General features: G+C 32.3%; 1 protein-coding gene across 1 annotated transcript; it reads right to left on the bottom strand.

Annotated features, from left to right (window-relative positions):
- Positions 1–506: 506 nt before the first annotated feature.
- Positions 507–9,058, bottom strand: C922_04999 (hypothetical protein; the record flags this gene model as incomplete). The annotated part of the gene is made up of 2 exons (XM_008820572.1): positions 507–8,818; positions 9,004–9,058. The coding sequence occupies 2 exons, from the start codon at positions 9,056–9,058 to the stop codon at positions 507–509; spliced, it is 8,367 nt and encodes a 2,788-aa protein (XP_008818794.1).
- Between the last annotated feature and the right edge of the window lie 5,207 nt (positions 9,059–14,265).

The raw sequence follows: 14,265 nt of genomic DNA, 5'->3' as shown, positions 1-14,265 counted from the left end.
TTAATTAGAGAAAAAAAAAAAGGACAAAAAGGTCCAACGTCGAGCAAAAGAGTAACCGAAGAAGCATAGAATTGCATAGCACATGCTAAAACAAAAGAAGATAATAAAATTGTAACAAAAAAAATGCAAATCTTCGAAGCATTGCAACTCAGCTGCCTCATAATAATGCCCGGCAACAAAAGAGCTCATAGAAATTTACTATCAAAGAAGAACTTATCAATTAAAAATTTTCAAGGAAACCCACAGATGTGCCACTGCACACATGTCTAAATTAGCCACATGGCATCTTTGCAAAACGCAAAATGCAACAACGGTTATTTTTCAGCTTCACAACTGCACTCTACGTTGATTGCTCCTAACCTCTTCAATGTATTTTGATAGCAAATTCCGAGTGATACATTATACACATAAGAAAGAGCTACCTATGTATCGTCTTAGTTTCTTTCTTTCTTTTTTTTTTTTTTGCATAAAATTCTCCCCCCTTTTATTCATTTATATTATTTATTTTAGTTAAGAGAAACTTCAATGATTTCCTCTTCTCGTCTATTAAAACATTCATCCCAGTCAAGGTCCTCCCTATCTGTTACGAACTGGGCTTCTTCTGTTTCATCATTTTTATATGTATAGATTGCGAATCCAGCCATTGAACAATTAAAAAATACTAGAATAATTCCTGCGGCATATCTAAAACTCGTCCCTGAGTTGTTTCCGCCTGAATTATTACTTTCATTATGAGATTCTCCTTTCCGATTTTCATCAAAGTGGTTGCCAGCAGTATTATTATTTTCATCTAATCCATCCACTTTATACAGAGAGGTATTAGAAGAATCTCCTTTCGAATCGCTACTTACATCATTTCGTTTACGCTTATTTTGGTTATCATTTGACTCTTGTGAATTTTCTGAATCGTGTGCGAGCTCACCTAATGGTTCATCATCCTCATCACGAGAAGCATTCTCAGTTTTGAGCTTAGCTTCCTCGTCTTCTAATTTCTTTATTCTCAGTTTAGTATCATTTATAAAATTTTCCAACTTATGTATATCCACATTTAACTTGTTTAACAAAACATCCACCTCGTTAATATATTTTTTCGTATTTATACACACACTGCTCTTCATATTTACAGATAGAATACTAAATATATTATCTATGTCTTTTTTCTTTAATAAAATTTTATCTTGAGCAGTGTTCATAGATTGTAATGTCTTGTTTACCTCTCCATTATAGGATTCAATATTTTTTTTGGCTTTTAAAATAGATTCCACGCTACGATGATTTTGTGTATCTTTTATTTGTTTATCAATATTGTGAGAAATCTTTTCGATATATGCATCTATGTTGACACCTTCCATTATTTCGTTCAAAATGTTTTTTATATCCTTCAGATAATCCGCTACATGAAAGTAGTTATCATTTTCTGGACAATTTTCCGAGAACCTTGCCTTAATTTCATTAGCTCTTTTCCATATTTCGTATATGTCTTTATTTATATCTTCATTCTTCTGTATGTGCGATTTATTTTCCTGAATACGTTCTAACAACTTTTGAAATGCTTCCATAGTATGGTTTACTTTTCCTTTAATCTTTGTAATGTACTTTTGAGTAGCATCATCAGTTAATTCTTTCGCCGCATTATTGCTTACTACATCGTAATCATTTAAATCAGTAAACAAAGTATTTCCTCTGTTTATAAGATGGGAAACATCTTCTACACAGGCTTCTACCTGTTTTTTTTCACTGTTATTCGACTCCTCTACTACATGCAGCTTTTCCATATTGGTTTCAATATTCTTACACACATTGTTAAAGTTTTGGATGGACTGCAGTGTGTATATACCATTGATACCTTTCAGTTTCCCTTCAGTTTCTGTTATATTTTTTCTGATATCTTCCAGCATCCTATGATTGTCCAACAATCTTGTTATTTGAGTATTGAGCACATTTTTAAATTTCTCATCTATTTCTAAATATTTATCTGAGCTACTTTCTATTTCTTTCAATTTTACCAAATTGAAGTTTTTGTAAACGTCGTTAATGCTCTTTATTTTATCTTTCAGTTTGTTGTAATGTCCCATAATTTTCTCTTTACTGCTATTTAAGGAATTCATTTCTACCTCCAGATTTACGTCTATGGATTCTTTTTTTATATCGTTAACTATTCCTGTTGTTTCTTTTTCCTTTTCATTTAAATCATTGGCGTGTTTAATTACTTCTTCCAAATTTCTCGACTGGTAATCATTTATCTTGTTGGTATCGAAGTATTTATTTAATGCACGAATGTCATCATTCATCAAGTTCAAATTTTTCTTAATATATTCTACGTACTTTTCTGCGTTCTCTCTTTGGTTATTTATTAATCTTAAGTCACTCAACGCTTTGGCATTTATATTACCAATTAGGGAAGCATAAGAGGATTTCTCACATGTCATTCCTGCTACTAGTAACTCGTTAAGACTAGTCATAATTGTTGTAATTCTACTATTTATGCTATCTATTTTATTATTAATTCCTGTAAGTACGGAGTTCTCCTTGATAATTATTTCGCCTGCTGATTCAGGTTTTTGTACTGTTTCAAATTTATTATCTAAGCTTTCTACGTTTTTCATGATATCTTGAAATTCTTCATTCACTTTGTTGATCTCCGACTTGTATACTTGTTCATTCTTCTTCTTATTGTAGGCATCACTTAATTCCTTCAATTTTGTAAATTCTGAGCTCTCCATAATTTTGTTATCGTTCACGATGCTGCAGGTCATAGCGTCCAATTGATTATACTTCCTCAAAGCGTCATTAATTTTATTTAAGGTAATGCTTCCTCTATATTTTGTGTACTTATATTTAGCTTCTAATTCATTGGATGATTTAATGTTGTGACATACATTGTTCCCTTGCCTTATCCAGCCTTCGATTTCTCCTTTTTTCCTGTCTGTCTCCTCTGAATCTTTAAATATTTTTTTAATATATCCATAGGTCACTTGTAGGTTTTTGTAAGGATCTAATTTGGCATCTTTTTCCGACTTTATTTCTACCTCCCATTCAAAATTTAACGTTGAATCAGGCTGTGAAATCGTTCCTAGGTGCATTTCCGGGCTCAACTCGAATCCTGAGCTTGTTAATATTTTTATCCCCATAAAATTAGACGCTTTTATCATCTTCCCAAAGGCATTATGTGCCTCATTTTTATTACACTGATGTGAGCTCTTTTTTAATTTGTTATCTTTATCTTCTGCTAGTTTGAAGGTTTCGAATGTACTCTTCTCGTCTGTTAATTTTCGAATTGTTATAATAATTCTTTCAATATCTGCATGTCCTTCGCCCACTTGGGCATTCTCTTGTTCACACGCATGTTTAATCTTATCCACATATTCCTTTGTATGAAACAGAAAGTTCATAAATTCATGCTGCTTTATTTCGCTTAAATTCCTTTTTGCAGCTTCTTCCTTATTGTTAATATTTATTTGTGCTTTTTCAGCTTCCTCCCTTAGTCTTCTAGCTTCATTATGCTCTACCGTTGCTTCTGCAACATTTGCAGCATTCCTTTTGATTACTTTGTACGACTCTTCAAACTCGTCATATAACCCTTTCATGCTCTTTTGATAATCTATAAATTTTTTCTTAATGTCGTATTCTTTCAAATATGATTCATTAAACAGCTCGGTAAAATACGACTCGAGCGAATTTAACGACTCCCTAGTTGACTCAATAAGTTTTTTCTTTTCATCAGCCATTTCTTTGGCTTTTTCCAAAATGCCGTCTTCGTAATTTCTTTTACATTTCTCCAATTCATTTTCTATTTTAAGGATATTTTCGTGTATTACATCCACGTTGCTCTTTTCATCCGTCATGAGTTTCTTTTCACTTTCAATATCTTTCAAATATTGTATGTAATGCATTTCTTCCCTTTTCAGGACATCAAAAGAGTTATCCTTTTCAGATATAGACGCCCCTAATATGGAACTATTTAAATTATTCGATTTGACGAGAATGTTATTCACAATTTCTTTTATATCTTTTATCTGAAGTAAATTAGACTCGATTAGTTCTAAATTTAATTTCACGTTTATGTATGCCATCTTGGATTCTTCATTATTCAATATATCTGCTTTTTCATTCATTTGGGATTCCTTCTTCCACTGTTCTAATTTTGTTTCAGATTCGTTAAGTTTTCCTTCGATGTCTGCATGCAATTGTTTGATTTCATTCATGATATTGGTGGCCTTGCCCTTCCCCTTTGCATACATGATCCTTATTTGCAAAACGGAAATGTCATTTAAGAGACTGTTCATTTTTCCTTCATATTCCACATAGCTATTACCGAGCTTTTTTATTTCTTCTTCACTCTCCGCAGCGTCATTTGCTAGAGTCATACACTGGTTTACACATGTGCTTACTTTATCCATATCAATGTCCAGTGGAGCTTCTTCGTTCCTTTCCTTCAAATGTTTTAGCCTATTATTTCTACTATATGCGTTGTGGTAATACAGAAAAGCATTATCCCTATACTCTTTGGAATCTTTCAAATACGTATTCATTTCTTCTTTTCGGTGTTCTATTTCGTCCTTATATTTCATAATTTTCTTCACGATTTCATCGATTCGTTCGAGGGGTAAATTTTCATTCATCTCCGTTTTTAACCTCGTTGCATCTGTGAAATGTTTATCTAATTCTTTAATTAGGCCATCTGATTTTGCCTGCTCATTTTTCACCAACGTGGAATATTTTTGCGTTTCTGTCACATCCTTCTCCACAAGATGCATAATTCCTTGAATATTCCCATCCAACATCATTTCCTTCATTTTTTTAATATGGTCCAACATTTCATGCAAGGTGCTATTATTTGTTAAAATGTCTCTCAAATAACCATCAATCTGCTTTTTAATGTATTTTATTTCGCTAATACTTTCGCTATTCTCACACTTCCAATTTAACCAGCTAGCCTCGTTAAGAAGGCGTTTGATTGTCCTATGACTCCTTATCGCTTTTCCGTAAAATTCGGTATACACAAATAAAGAGAGATGCGGATGTTCTTTTTCCGATTTTTCCTTCTTCATTCCATCCATGACATGTTTATATGAATTAATTTCTTCCATTTTATGCTCAGACATTTCCCACTCAGTGGTAATCCGATTAACCATATCGTGAATTCCGTTTTTTTCAATTTTCAATTCTATCTTCTGTAAATCTGTCACTGTATGTATTTCCCTCAGTGCTTCATTCAATTGTTCTGATACACCTCTAATTTGTTCGTAAACTTCTTTCATGGCCTTTTCCTTGGCCTTGAATTCTATATTTTCACTTTTCCTTTGATTTGCTTGTTCCAAGTATTGATTAGAACTTCTTCTAATTATGTTCAGCATTTCCTTTTCTTTTTCGATCTTCACAACAAAACCTTCCACTTCTGCATTAAAGTGTCTTGCATTTTGTTTATTTTCATCATACTTGTAGTGATTAATATCTCTGACAAAAATAGGCGCCTTTGATTTTGCGATAAGTTCATCGAACGAATTTACATGTTCCTCCACTTTTTTATTTATTTTTTTATCTTTGTCCATTATTATGTTACCTATCCATTTTATAATTTCACTGTTTTTGCTACTCATCAGATCATCCGCTTGCTTCTTCAATATCTCGTATTCGACATTAAGAGCGTATATCAATTCCTTCGCGCTTTTCCACTCTTCATTTTCTTTTATTTTCTTCAGGTCCGTTTCGTTTAAGTCTTTATATTTTTCCTTCGAACTTGTGTAAAAATGGAGAATTTTTTTGATTTGTGTCTTTAAGGTGGTCAAATTGTGATACAATTTTCTTTCAAGAGTGATGTGTGTGTTGTTTAATTTTATTATTAAATTTATCTTCACACGTTGATCCATGAAATTGTCTTTTTCTATTTCGTTTCTTTCGGAAATGATTTCTTCCTTTAGTGAATTATTTTTGCTAATTAATTCTTCGATTATATTGCTATCCGTGGAGCAATCTTTAATAGACCTGTTTAAAATTTTCAGGTTACACAAATTTTTATTTGATTGGTCCACTTGTTTTATGATGCTATCGGATAATTTATTGTTCCTCTTGAAGTCTATTTCGTATTCTTCCAATTTGATATCGATATCTTCGTTATTAATTTCTTTTATTAACTCGTTATACTTTTTATTCGCTTCCTCATTGATAATGTTATATCTTTCCGGCACATATACATAGGATATAAGATAGATCCTAGCTGTTTTTAGGGCCTCTTTCGCTATATGGAATTCTTCAAACACTTTACTTCTTTTCTTGAGGAAATTATCCTTATGTTTGAAAAAATTTGCGTAAGCACTTTTCAATTCTAACATATCATCATCCTTATCATACCCTTTGTCAAAAAATTCTTTCTCCCCTTTTAGTATAACCTTTTTGTATTCTTCAATCTTCCCCTTTTCCGCTGTATACTCTGCGGTGCTAAGTTTTAATTTGTCGTAAACACTCTGAAGTTCCTCTAACGATTTTGTTAATTTTCCATTGAAATCTTCATATTGGATTTTTAAGATTTCCTCCTTGGTGTCTGAAATAATTTTGAGTAGATTCGTTATATTCTGCAAATGTTCTGATATTTGATCACATTTCATAGATTTCATCTTCTCATAATAATCTTTTATATTCTTGAACACGCCATCCAGTTTGTCCGTAGAACTACTGCTATTGATAGAATTTATATTTTTGTCCATATTTAGAGACATTTGTTTGAGAAATTCCCTCAAATTGTCTTTATATACATCTTTAATAATCATTTCTATATTATTATAAGCGTCCCTTTTCTTATCTATAATTTCCTTCATATCTAATGATGTTCCCATTATTAATTCATCGATTTCCGCAATATTTGCCTTCGCTTTCTCTTCCAGGGAGAGTATTTTTTTTAAATTGTTAATATTTTCCGTTATAAACAAAATTTTCGACACCACTTCTTTTTCAATATCATCGTCAGTTGATACCTTAACCTTTAAAGCATCTATTTCTTTCATGTACCCTTCGATAGAAGTTTCTAATTTTTCGATTTCTGTTTCTACATCCTTAGCGATGGAGTAGGTGTTATATACAGTATTGACACCTTCATTCACCCTGCTAATTTGGATACTTATTTTTTCCATTAATGTTATGAGACCATCGAATTCGTACTCTCCCGTTTGTTCTGTTTTGAACTCACTCTTCAGTTCCCCAATGAGCGATTTCGCTGACATGACAATTACATACTTCGATTTTATGATATTAGATAGGTCCTCTAGTTTGTCTACCAGACCTTCCCACGTTGCTAGTTGTTGGTTAACCTTATTTCTGACTATGATAACTTTTAAACTTTCATTCCCTATGTATTTTTTTATCTTGGTCAAATTTCTATTGTACACATCTTTGGCATAGTCCAAGATAAAATTGCAGTCAATACGTATCGAGTTGTAGTTTTCCTGAAAGGCCTCTGTCTCAGCAAAGGAGTTAAGTTTATCCTTCAACTGCCCCGCTAAAAAAATAAATAGTTTCTTAAATTTACTTGTTTTTAAATCGTACAATGCTTTCATCCTGTTGAACATCCTATTGTTAAATTTGTACAGGGACATGTTTTTTGCCAAGTCAAAACTTTTCTCTACCAACCATTTCTTATCTGAGGCGCTAGACTTATCATTTATTTTATGCTTCCTTATATTATCGATAGCGTCTTTTATATTCTTTATGTGATAATTGTAGTTATTTATGATGTTATTAATTTCACCTTGTAGGAACTTTATAGAACTTATGACATTCTCTGATGCTATTTCTTTCTCCATAATGCTAACAATGTTTGTTCCAGATTTTAAAAATTCCTTTGCATCGCTGATATTAGAATTATACATAGTGTCGGCATTATTATTCACGTACGATAGGTACACATCTACACTTTCGAAATAGACGTCCGAATTGCACTTACTAGAACAATATTTATTTTCATATTCTTCTTTGATGCTTTTCTTAACATCCTCTATCTGCTTTTTAACATTTCCACTATCCTTTTCTAAGCAATTTACATACTCCTTTATAAGTAATTTGTATGTAGTGGAATTCTTTGCTTGTGATACGGGTTTGTCACCTTCTGTCAGTGCGTGTTCTAGGCTATTTATTTCGTTTAGTAGCTTATCTTTTTGAGGAAGGCAGGAATTCATGGAGAGTTTCATATGATCATACAAACTTTGTATCCTGGAATCTTTTGTTGTCCCAGAATTATAATCATTATCTTCAATTTCTTCCTCCTCAACATCGCCCCTATAGTTACCGCTAAAATTGGTTAACGTCTGACGGTTTATAAGACGCACAATTTCTTTGCACGTGTAGATGTCCACATAATATGACTCTAATGAAGAGACTCGCTCTCCTGTTTCACCTACAATTTCGAAGTAATCTAAAATCTCGCCTACATTGGAAACGTTCATATTTTGTAAAAAGGAATTGGGACTTTCATTATGGTCATTCTCTGCCTCCTTCTCAGTACTACTCAGATGTCTATCCAAATTGTCTTCACCGTTACTTTTAATATATGCATAGCGCAATGGCTTCCTTCTAAATCTGCTATCTCTTAATTGGATAAGCGCTTCCTTTTTAAATAACCCGGATCCGTTTCCATTCTTAGCGCTGGGTGTGCTATCCTTCCAATATCCCTCCTCTCCTGGGGACAAAGTATGTTTCTGCAAAATTTTGTTCTTCCTTCCAGGGTATTGTGACTCATTTTTTATACCCCAATAAGAATTAACAGAAGAGCTCATTTCCTCACTTTTGGGTTTATTCGATTCGTTTATGACATTTTCCAAGCTTGCACCTACAACGTGTGTGGAAGGTTTAACAAAAAGGGGTAATTAGCACAGGATGTAGAATAATACCATATAAATCAGCCCCAATGGGGGGTCATTAATCTGCCGATTTGTCACCCATTCGAACTGCGCCTGTGCGCATCTGTAATGTGTGCATGAAAATCTACTACTGCCCTCTTTTTTGACATTGTACCAATAAGAAAGAGAAGAACTCCGAAGAATACTCCCCACCATCCGTTTTTCTTCATTTTAGAAACTGTAGATGTGTGAAAGTTCACTTTGCACTTTTACAGTAATGCTTTCCCTTTTCTTCTCCCCCTTCGGTTATAATTTGATTCTACATGAGCTTTCCGTTTCCTAAGCAAGTCTGCTTCGTTATATATATATTTTTTTTAAATTATTTATAAATTGCACGCATTATATCTTTCCTAGAATGATCTCTGAATAGTGAAACACCTGCGGTGAAAGTATACGTATTGTGGGGAAATCTTAGTGAGAAAAATACACTTGTTGCACATAAGCACAAATATGTACACGCACAAGCGTGCACTTATGTGTGTACACTTATACAACACACATAGTAAATCGACTCGCGCATTTCTGGGACCTAAAATCGTCAACTTAAAATTGAGAGAAACTATCGCATTACACTGGTATGTTGAGTGCACATGCGCTAAAGTTATAGCAAAATTGCTTTCATTTTACCTTTTCTTCCTCTTTTACAACGGAACGATTCGATAAGAGGGATTCGCAAAAAATAATATTAATAATTTATGGCACAAAAAAAAAAAAATGAAAATTCACACAATTACCCCAAGTAGTTGTCATAACTTACAATGGAATATTTTTTTTTGTAGAGAAAAAAAGAAAAAAACAAGTTCCCTTTTTAATTCCTGTAATTATCTACATGGATCTAAAAAACTCGTGTTCCCGAAAAAAAAAAAAATAAATAACAATGGAAAAGGTAATTTTAGCTAAAAGAACACCACAAGGAAAATTTAAGCAAATGTGTTTACACCAATTCATTCATTCTCCTAAACAGAAAAAAAAACTGTCATTTTATCCTTTCCTTTTTAAAAATTTCAATTTCTTAGTAGCGAAAGGGTAAATATTGACAATAAAAAATTTACACAAAAAGGACGCCAAACATGGTAGTCGTTGTCGAATGCTGGGCATAAATATATTCTCAAGTTCGCCGTCGTAGAGAACAAAAATTAGGGATTAATGTTTAAGCACCCTCCTTTCACACAGGGGCAACTTCAGAAAGCATTTGTCACAACGTAGAAGAGATTGATAAGAGCACTGCCATTTTTTCATTTAATTATAAAAACTGAGTTTTCTAAAAGTAAAAAAAAAAAAAAAAAGATGTTTTTTCGCGCTAATTTAATTCAAAAACAAAAGGTAATTTTTTTCTTTGTTCTCCATGTAGGACTAATTTATGTCAGAACAAAAAGGATTTATTCTGTTGTTACGCGCATGTATAGGTGTATGAATTTATACCTATACACATGTACGTGTATTTAAATTTCACCTTGTGGTGAAATTTTCTGAAATAGATAATTGCTTAATGAGGAAAAACATATTCGAGTTCTTTCGCTTCCTTCTCTTGTTAACACAGTTTAACCCCTTTCTCATCAATTAATTTCACATGCATAATGTTTAACAAAACTGGTTCACCAATATCAGTTTCCCTCCTACTATGAGACCTCTCATTTCCATCACATCTGTACGAATTGGAACATAAATAAATTAGATTATCTATTTTGTGTTTTTTTTTTTTTCGCATAGTCCACCTGTTGCCCTTCCTCTTAGCCCCCACCCTATTTTAACCCTTTAAAAATAGTTCAGTCAAATTTTAAAGCATAACGCCGGAGTTTATGTTTTCACTACTTGATAAGTTCAGTCAATCAATGTATACCTCGTGTCGTCCCTACGGAACTGTCACTGTTAAAGGAAATCTTTCATAAATAGGCATCATACGCTTCCCTCTGCAGGACCATTTTGAATTTTCGTTTTATTTTGCTTCTTTTTTTTTTTTATATTCATTTTTTTCATTTTATAATTACCTCCATTGAGAAAAAATTGCTTCCACTGACTTAATTTCTCCTGTGTATCAATGGGTGTGTTTGAAAAAGCGGCTGAAAATTTTTTTAACTTTCCGATAAAACTCTAATTTATTACTCCGTGAATCATTTCGTTGTATAGATAAAAATATACACATGCTGTGCATCTATGAAGCCGCCATTCCAATCCAGGTGCACAAAGAAGGGGTGCTTCACGTAGACATTTAGCAGTAAAATATATTCAAAGGACAAAACAAAATTTTATTACGCGTGAGTAAAAGGGTGATGAAACTTTGGAAACTACTCTACGATGCGATTGATTTCTTTTATGTCATTAAGTTTTTTCTAAATTTTCACAAAATGAAAAATCTCTAGCATATGGAGGTACAACGAATAAGCTCTAAGAAGCGGAATGAACGAAAAAGGGAAGCGAATCAGTTGCTTTGGTTAATTCTGCTACTGTGCTAATATTTGTCAAGCATGAGGTAGGATGTACTTCAGGTAGTCTGTATAGAACTGTGGAGGAGCCGCCCCTATTTTGACACCTCCTTATAAGGTGCGTCCATTTTTTTAGAACGCCATTTCTTGTAAGATAGAAAGACTCATCGCAAAGACACATGCACAACAAGCAGAGTTACATTTTCGCTCTCTTCCGTTTTTCATTTTTTATCTTTGTTGAAACTTTCACGTCCTACCACCCAAAATGGTATAAGGGTAGGCTTACCACCTCTGGTTCTCATGTTTTTCATTGTTCACTATGGAGGGGTCGAATAATGCATGGGCACACGTTTATACCTATTTGTGTTACTCCTTAGATGTAGACGAACGTATGAAAAGAGAAACAATGCCCACTTCCAGTTTTCACGAATTAGACGAAAGAGAGACGGGGAGCACTATGTGATGAACCATTCTGCTAATGACATGCTGCTACCATTCAGACTAAATGAAAACTTAAAAGGAAAAGAATGTCACAAAAAAAAAAAAGAAAAAACAGTGTCTCACGGCATACTGTTACTATTATAACACGGTTTTCGCATCCAGAAAGCATAATATTATATTGAAAATGTGTTAATGAAGAGGAAGTAAAATGAAGGAAATGAAAAAAATTAAGGAAATTAAGAAAATGAAAAGGGACATCCAAATGTTTCTTTCACATGATTTTCAAGAGGCAGCCACATTTTTATCGCTCAGGGAGCTTTCCTTTTTTAATGCTATCGAAAAACCTTTTTCGAAAACGGAATTAGTAGAACAGAGTCCTGAGGAGTAAGCAAAGAAAAACGCGCCAACCGCATAAAGAAGTTAAATTTATAATCTGCCCGAAGAACCTGCTTTAATCATTCTTCTTTCAAAATGGACAAAGTCCTATTCGACTGAATTGTGTCGCATATCATATGCCAGGATTTGTGGATAGCAAAAAAAAAAAAAAAAAAAAGGGGCTGCAATTTTATATATATACATGGAAGAATGGTAATAATATAAGGCAACAGTCTACTAAACAAATCGCAGAATTGGAAAAGGAAAAAAAAACACACAACTCTCTTTTTTTCTTTCTTGCAATTCTGAAGTGACCTCGTCCTAAAGAACACAATTTTCTTTATCAGAAGAAACGGAAACAATTTTCTCTAGTAAAATTCAATAAGATAGAATATAAGTATAATAGATTAAAACAAAATTTGAAAAAGCTGAAATTTACTTAAACGTTACTTTCTTACATCAATGAAAATTTGTACATCGCTAAATGTATAAAAAAATGTCCCCATGGCAACCCCCATATATATATATCAGGCAGTGGCAAAGTTATGAACGATTCAAAAAATGATAGACGCGCGTAATTTGTAAGAAAAGATAAATATATACTTTTGACCTTACGCCATATTTTTTTGAGTTATCTATCCATCAGAAAAAACACAGCAGCCCTGCTTCCCTAAATGTATAATTAACCAATTTTGCTGTTTCATGGCAAAAAGGGAGGACTTGCCCGCTAAGCCGGTTTAGAAAATATTATTATATAATATCATATTGTATTATAGTGTATTCTACTGTATTGTATTATATTGCATTATATTGTATTATAGTGGATTATATTGTCTTATATCGTCTTATATTGTGTTGTAGTGTATTCTATTGTATTATATTTTTACCCACTTATTAAAACCAGATAATGGCAAAACTAAACCTCTTAGAAAATTATTTTCACAAACTGTTAAGCTATGAATAAAAATATTAACAATGTATATTTTCATTGCATGAGGCTGAAAAAACGAAAAGAAATAATTGCCTACGTGCTATTTTGTCTATTTTATGTCAAAATTTTAATAAACGAAAAAATACCTAGTTTCTCTTTCTTTGGTAGTAATAATTTTCACATGCCGCAATTTGTACCAATCGGCGATAGTTCACTGCATATACTTACAAAAAAATCTTTATATTGTACGATGACATAAAGTACATATTCATAATAATGAAATAAAATGCAACATACAAAATGTGAATAATTATTGGCGCGCTGTTCTTTCCTTGCAGTGTTTTTTTTTTTTATCTGTGTGGATTCTTTTAAGAAATATATGTGGGAAAGGTCGGATTTTTTTTCCTTTTCGAATTTATTTTCTTATTCCCTAAAATGAAAAGTATTTGTTTCAATCATTTCTTGTAAGTAGAAAGTCAATCTTCTTTCGCCGACATGGAGATTTTTTCATTATGATAAATTTTACTCTACGAAGTGAAGAGTCATAATTGAATGCACCAAGAAAGAACAAGTAAAAATTTAGAAAAACGTCAAGACAAAATTCTAACTAAAATTATTGAACTAAAATTGAACCAAAACTGAACTAAAAATACGAAATGATAGATTCTGCATACCTCAAAAAGAAAACATTCACAAATTAGAAAATCCCAAAAAACACGATTGAAGAATTGGAAAGCCGCAAAAAAGAAAAACACGAATGAAAAATTAGAAATGCCCAAATAACATAATTGAAGAATTAGAAATGCCCAAAAAACAATAATTGAAAAATTATGAAACCCCGAAAGACCTGATTAAAAAAGTTATAAAACCTCGAAAAAAATGATTGAAGAAGGAAACCCGAAAAAATATGGATTGAAAAATTCGAAAACCCAAAAGAAAAAACTAAAAAAAATTATCCCTCCATAATGTAAAATTTTATTTATGCATATCATATAAATCGCATAAAATATTGCATTTATTTTTCTATGTCGGAATGCGAAATTATTTTTTTATTTCCATTCATTCAATATATGCATTAATATTAAAACAAAATAAGTAATAATTATAATATAATTTCCCCTCTTTCCCATTATACAAAAGTACGCCGCAAATGAATAGAAATATATCGGAATGTATTCATTTAAAAAGGAACCAAGTGCATAATAAA

The sequence above is a fragment of the Plasmodium inui genome, assembly GCF_000524495.1.
Source record: "Plasmodium inui San Antonio 1 unplaced genomic scaffold supercont1.33, whole genome shotgun sequence".
Taxonomy (NCBI): domain Eukaryota; phylum Apicomplexa; class Aconoidasida; order Haemosporida; family Plasmodiidae; genus Plasmodium; species Plasmodium inui.
Note: the sequence above shows the minus strand (reverse complement) of the source record. Positions and strands in the feature narration are given on the sequence as shown.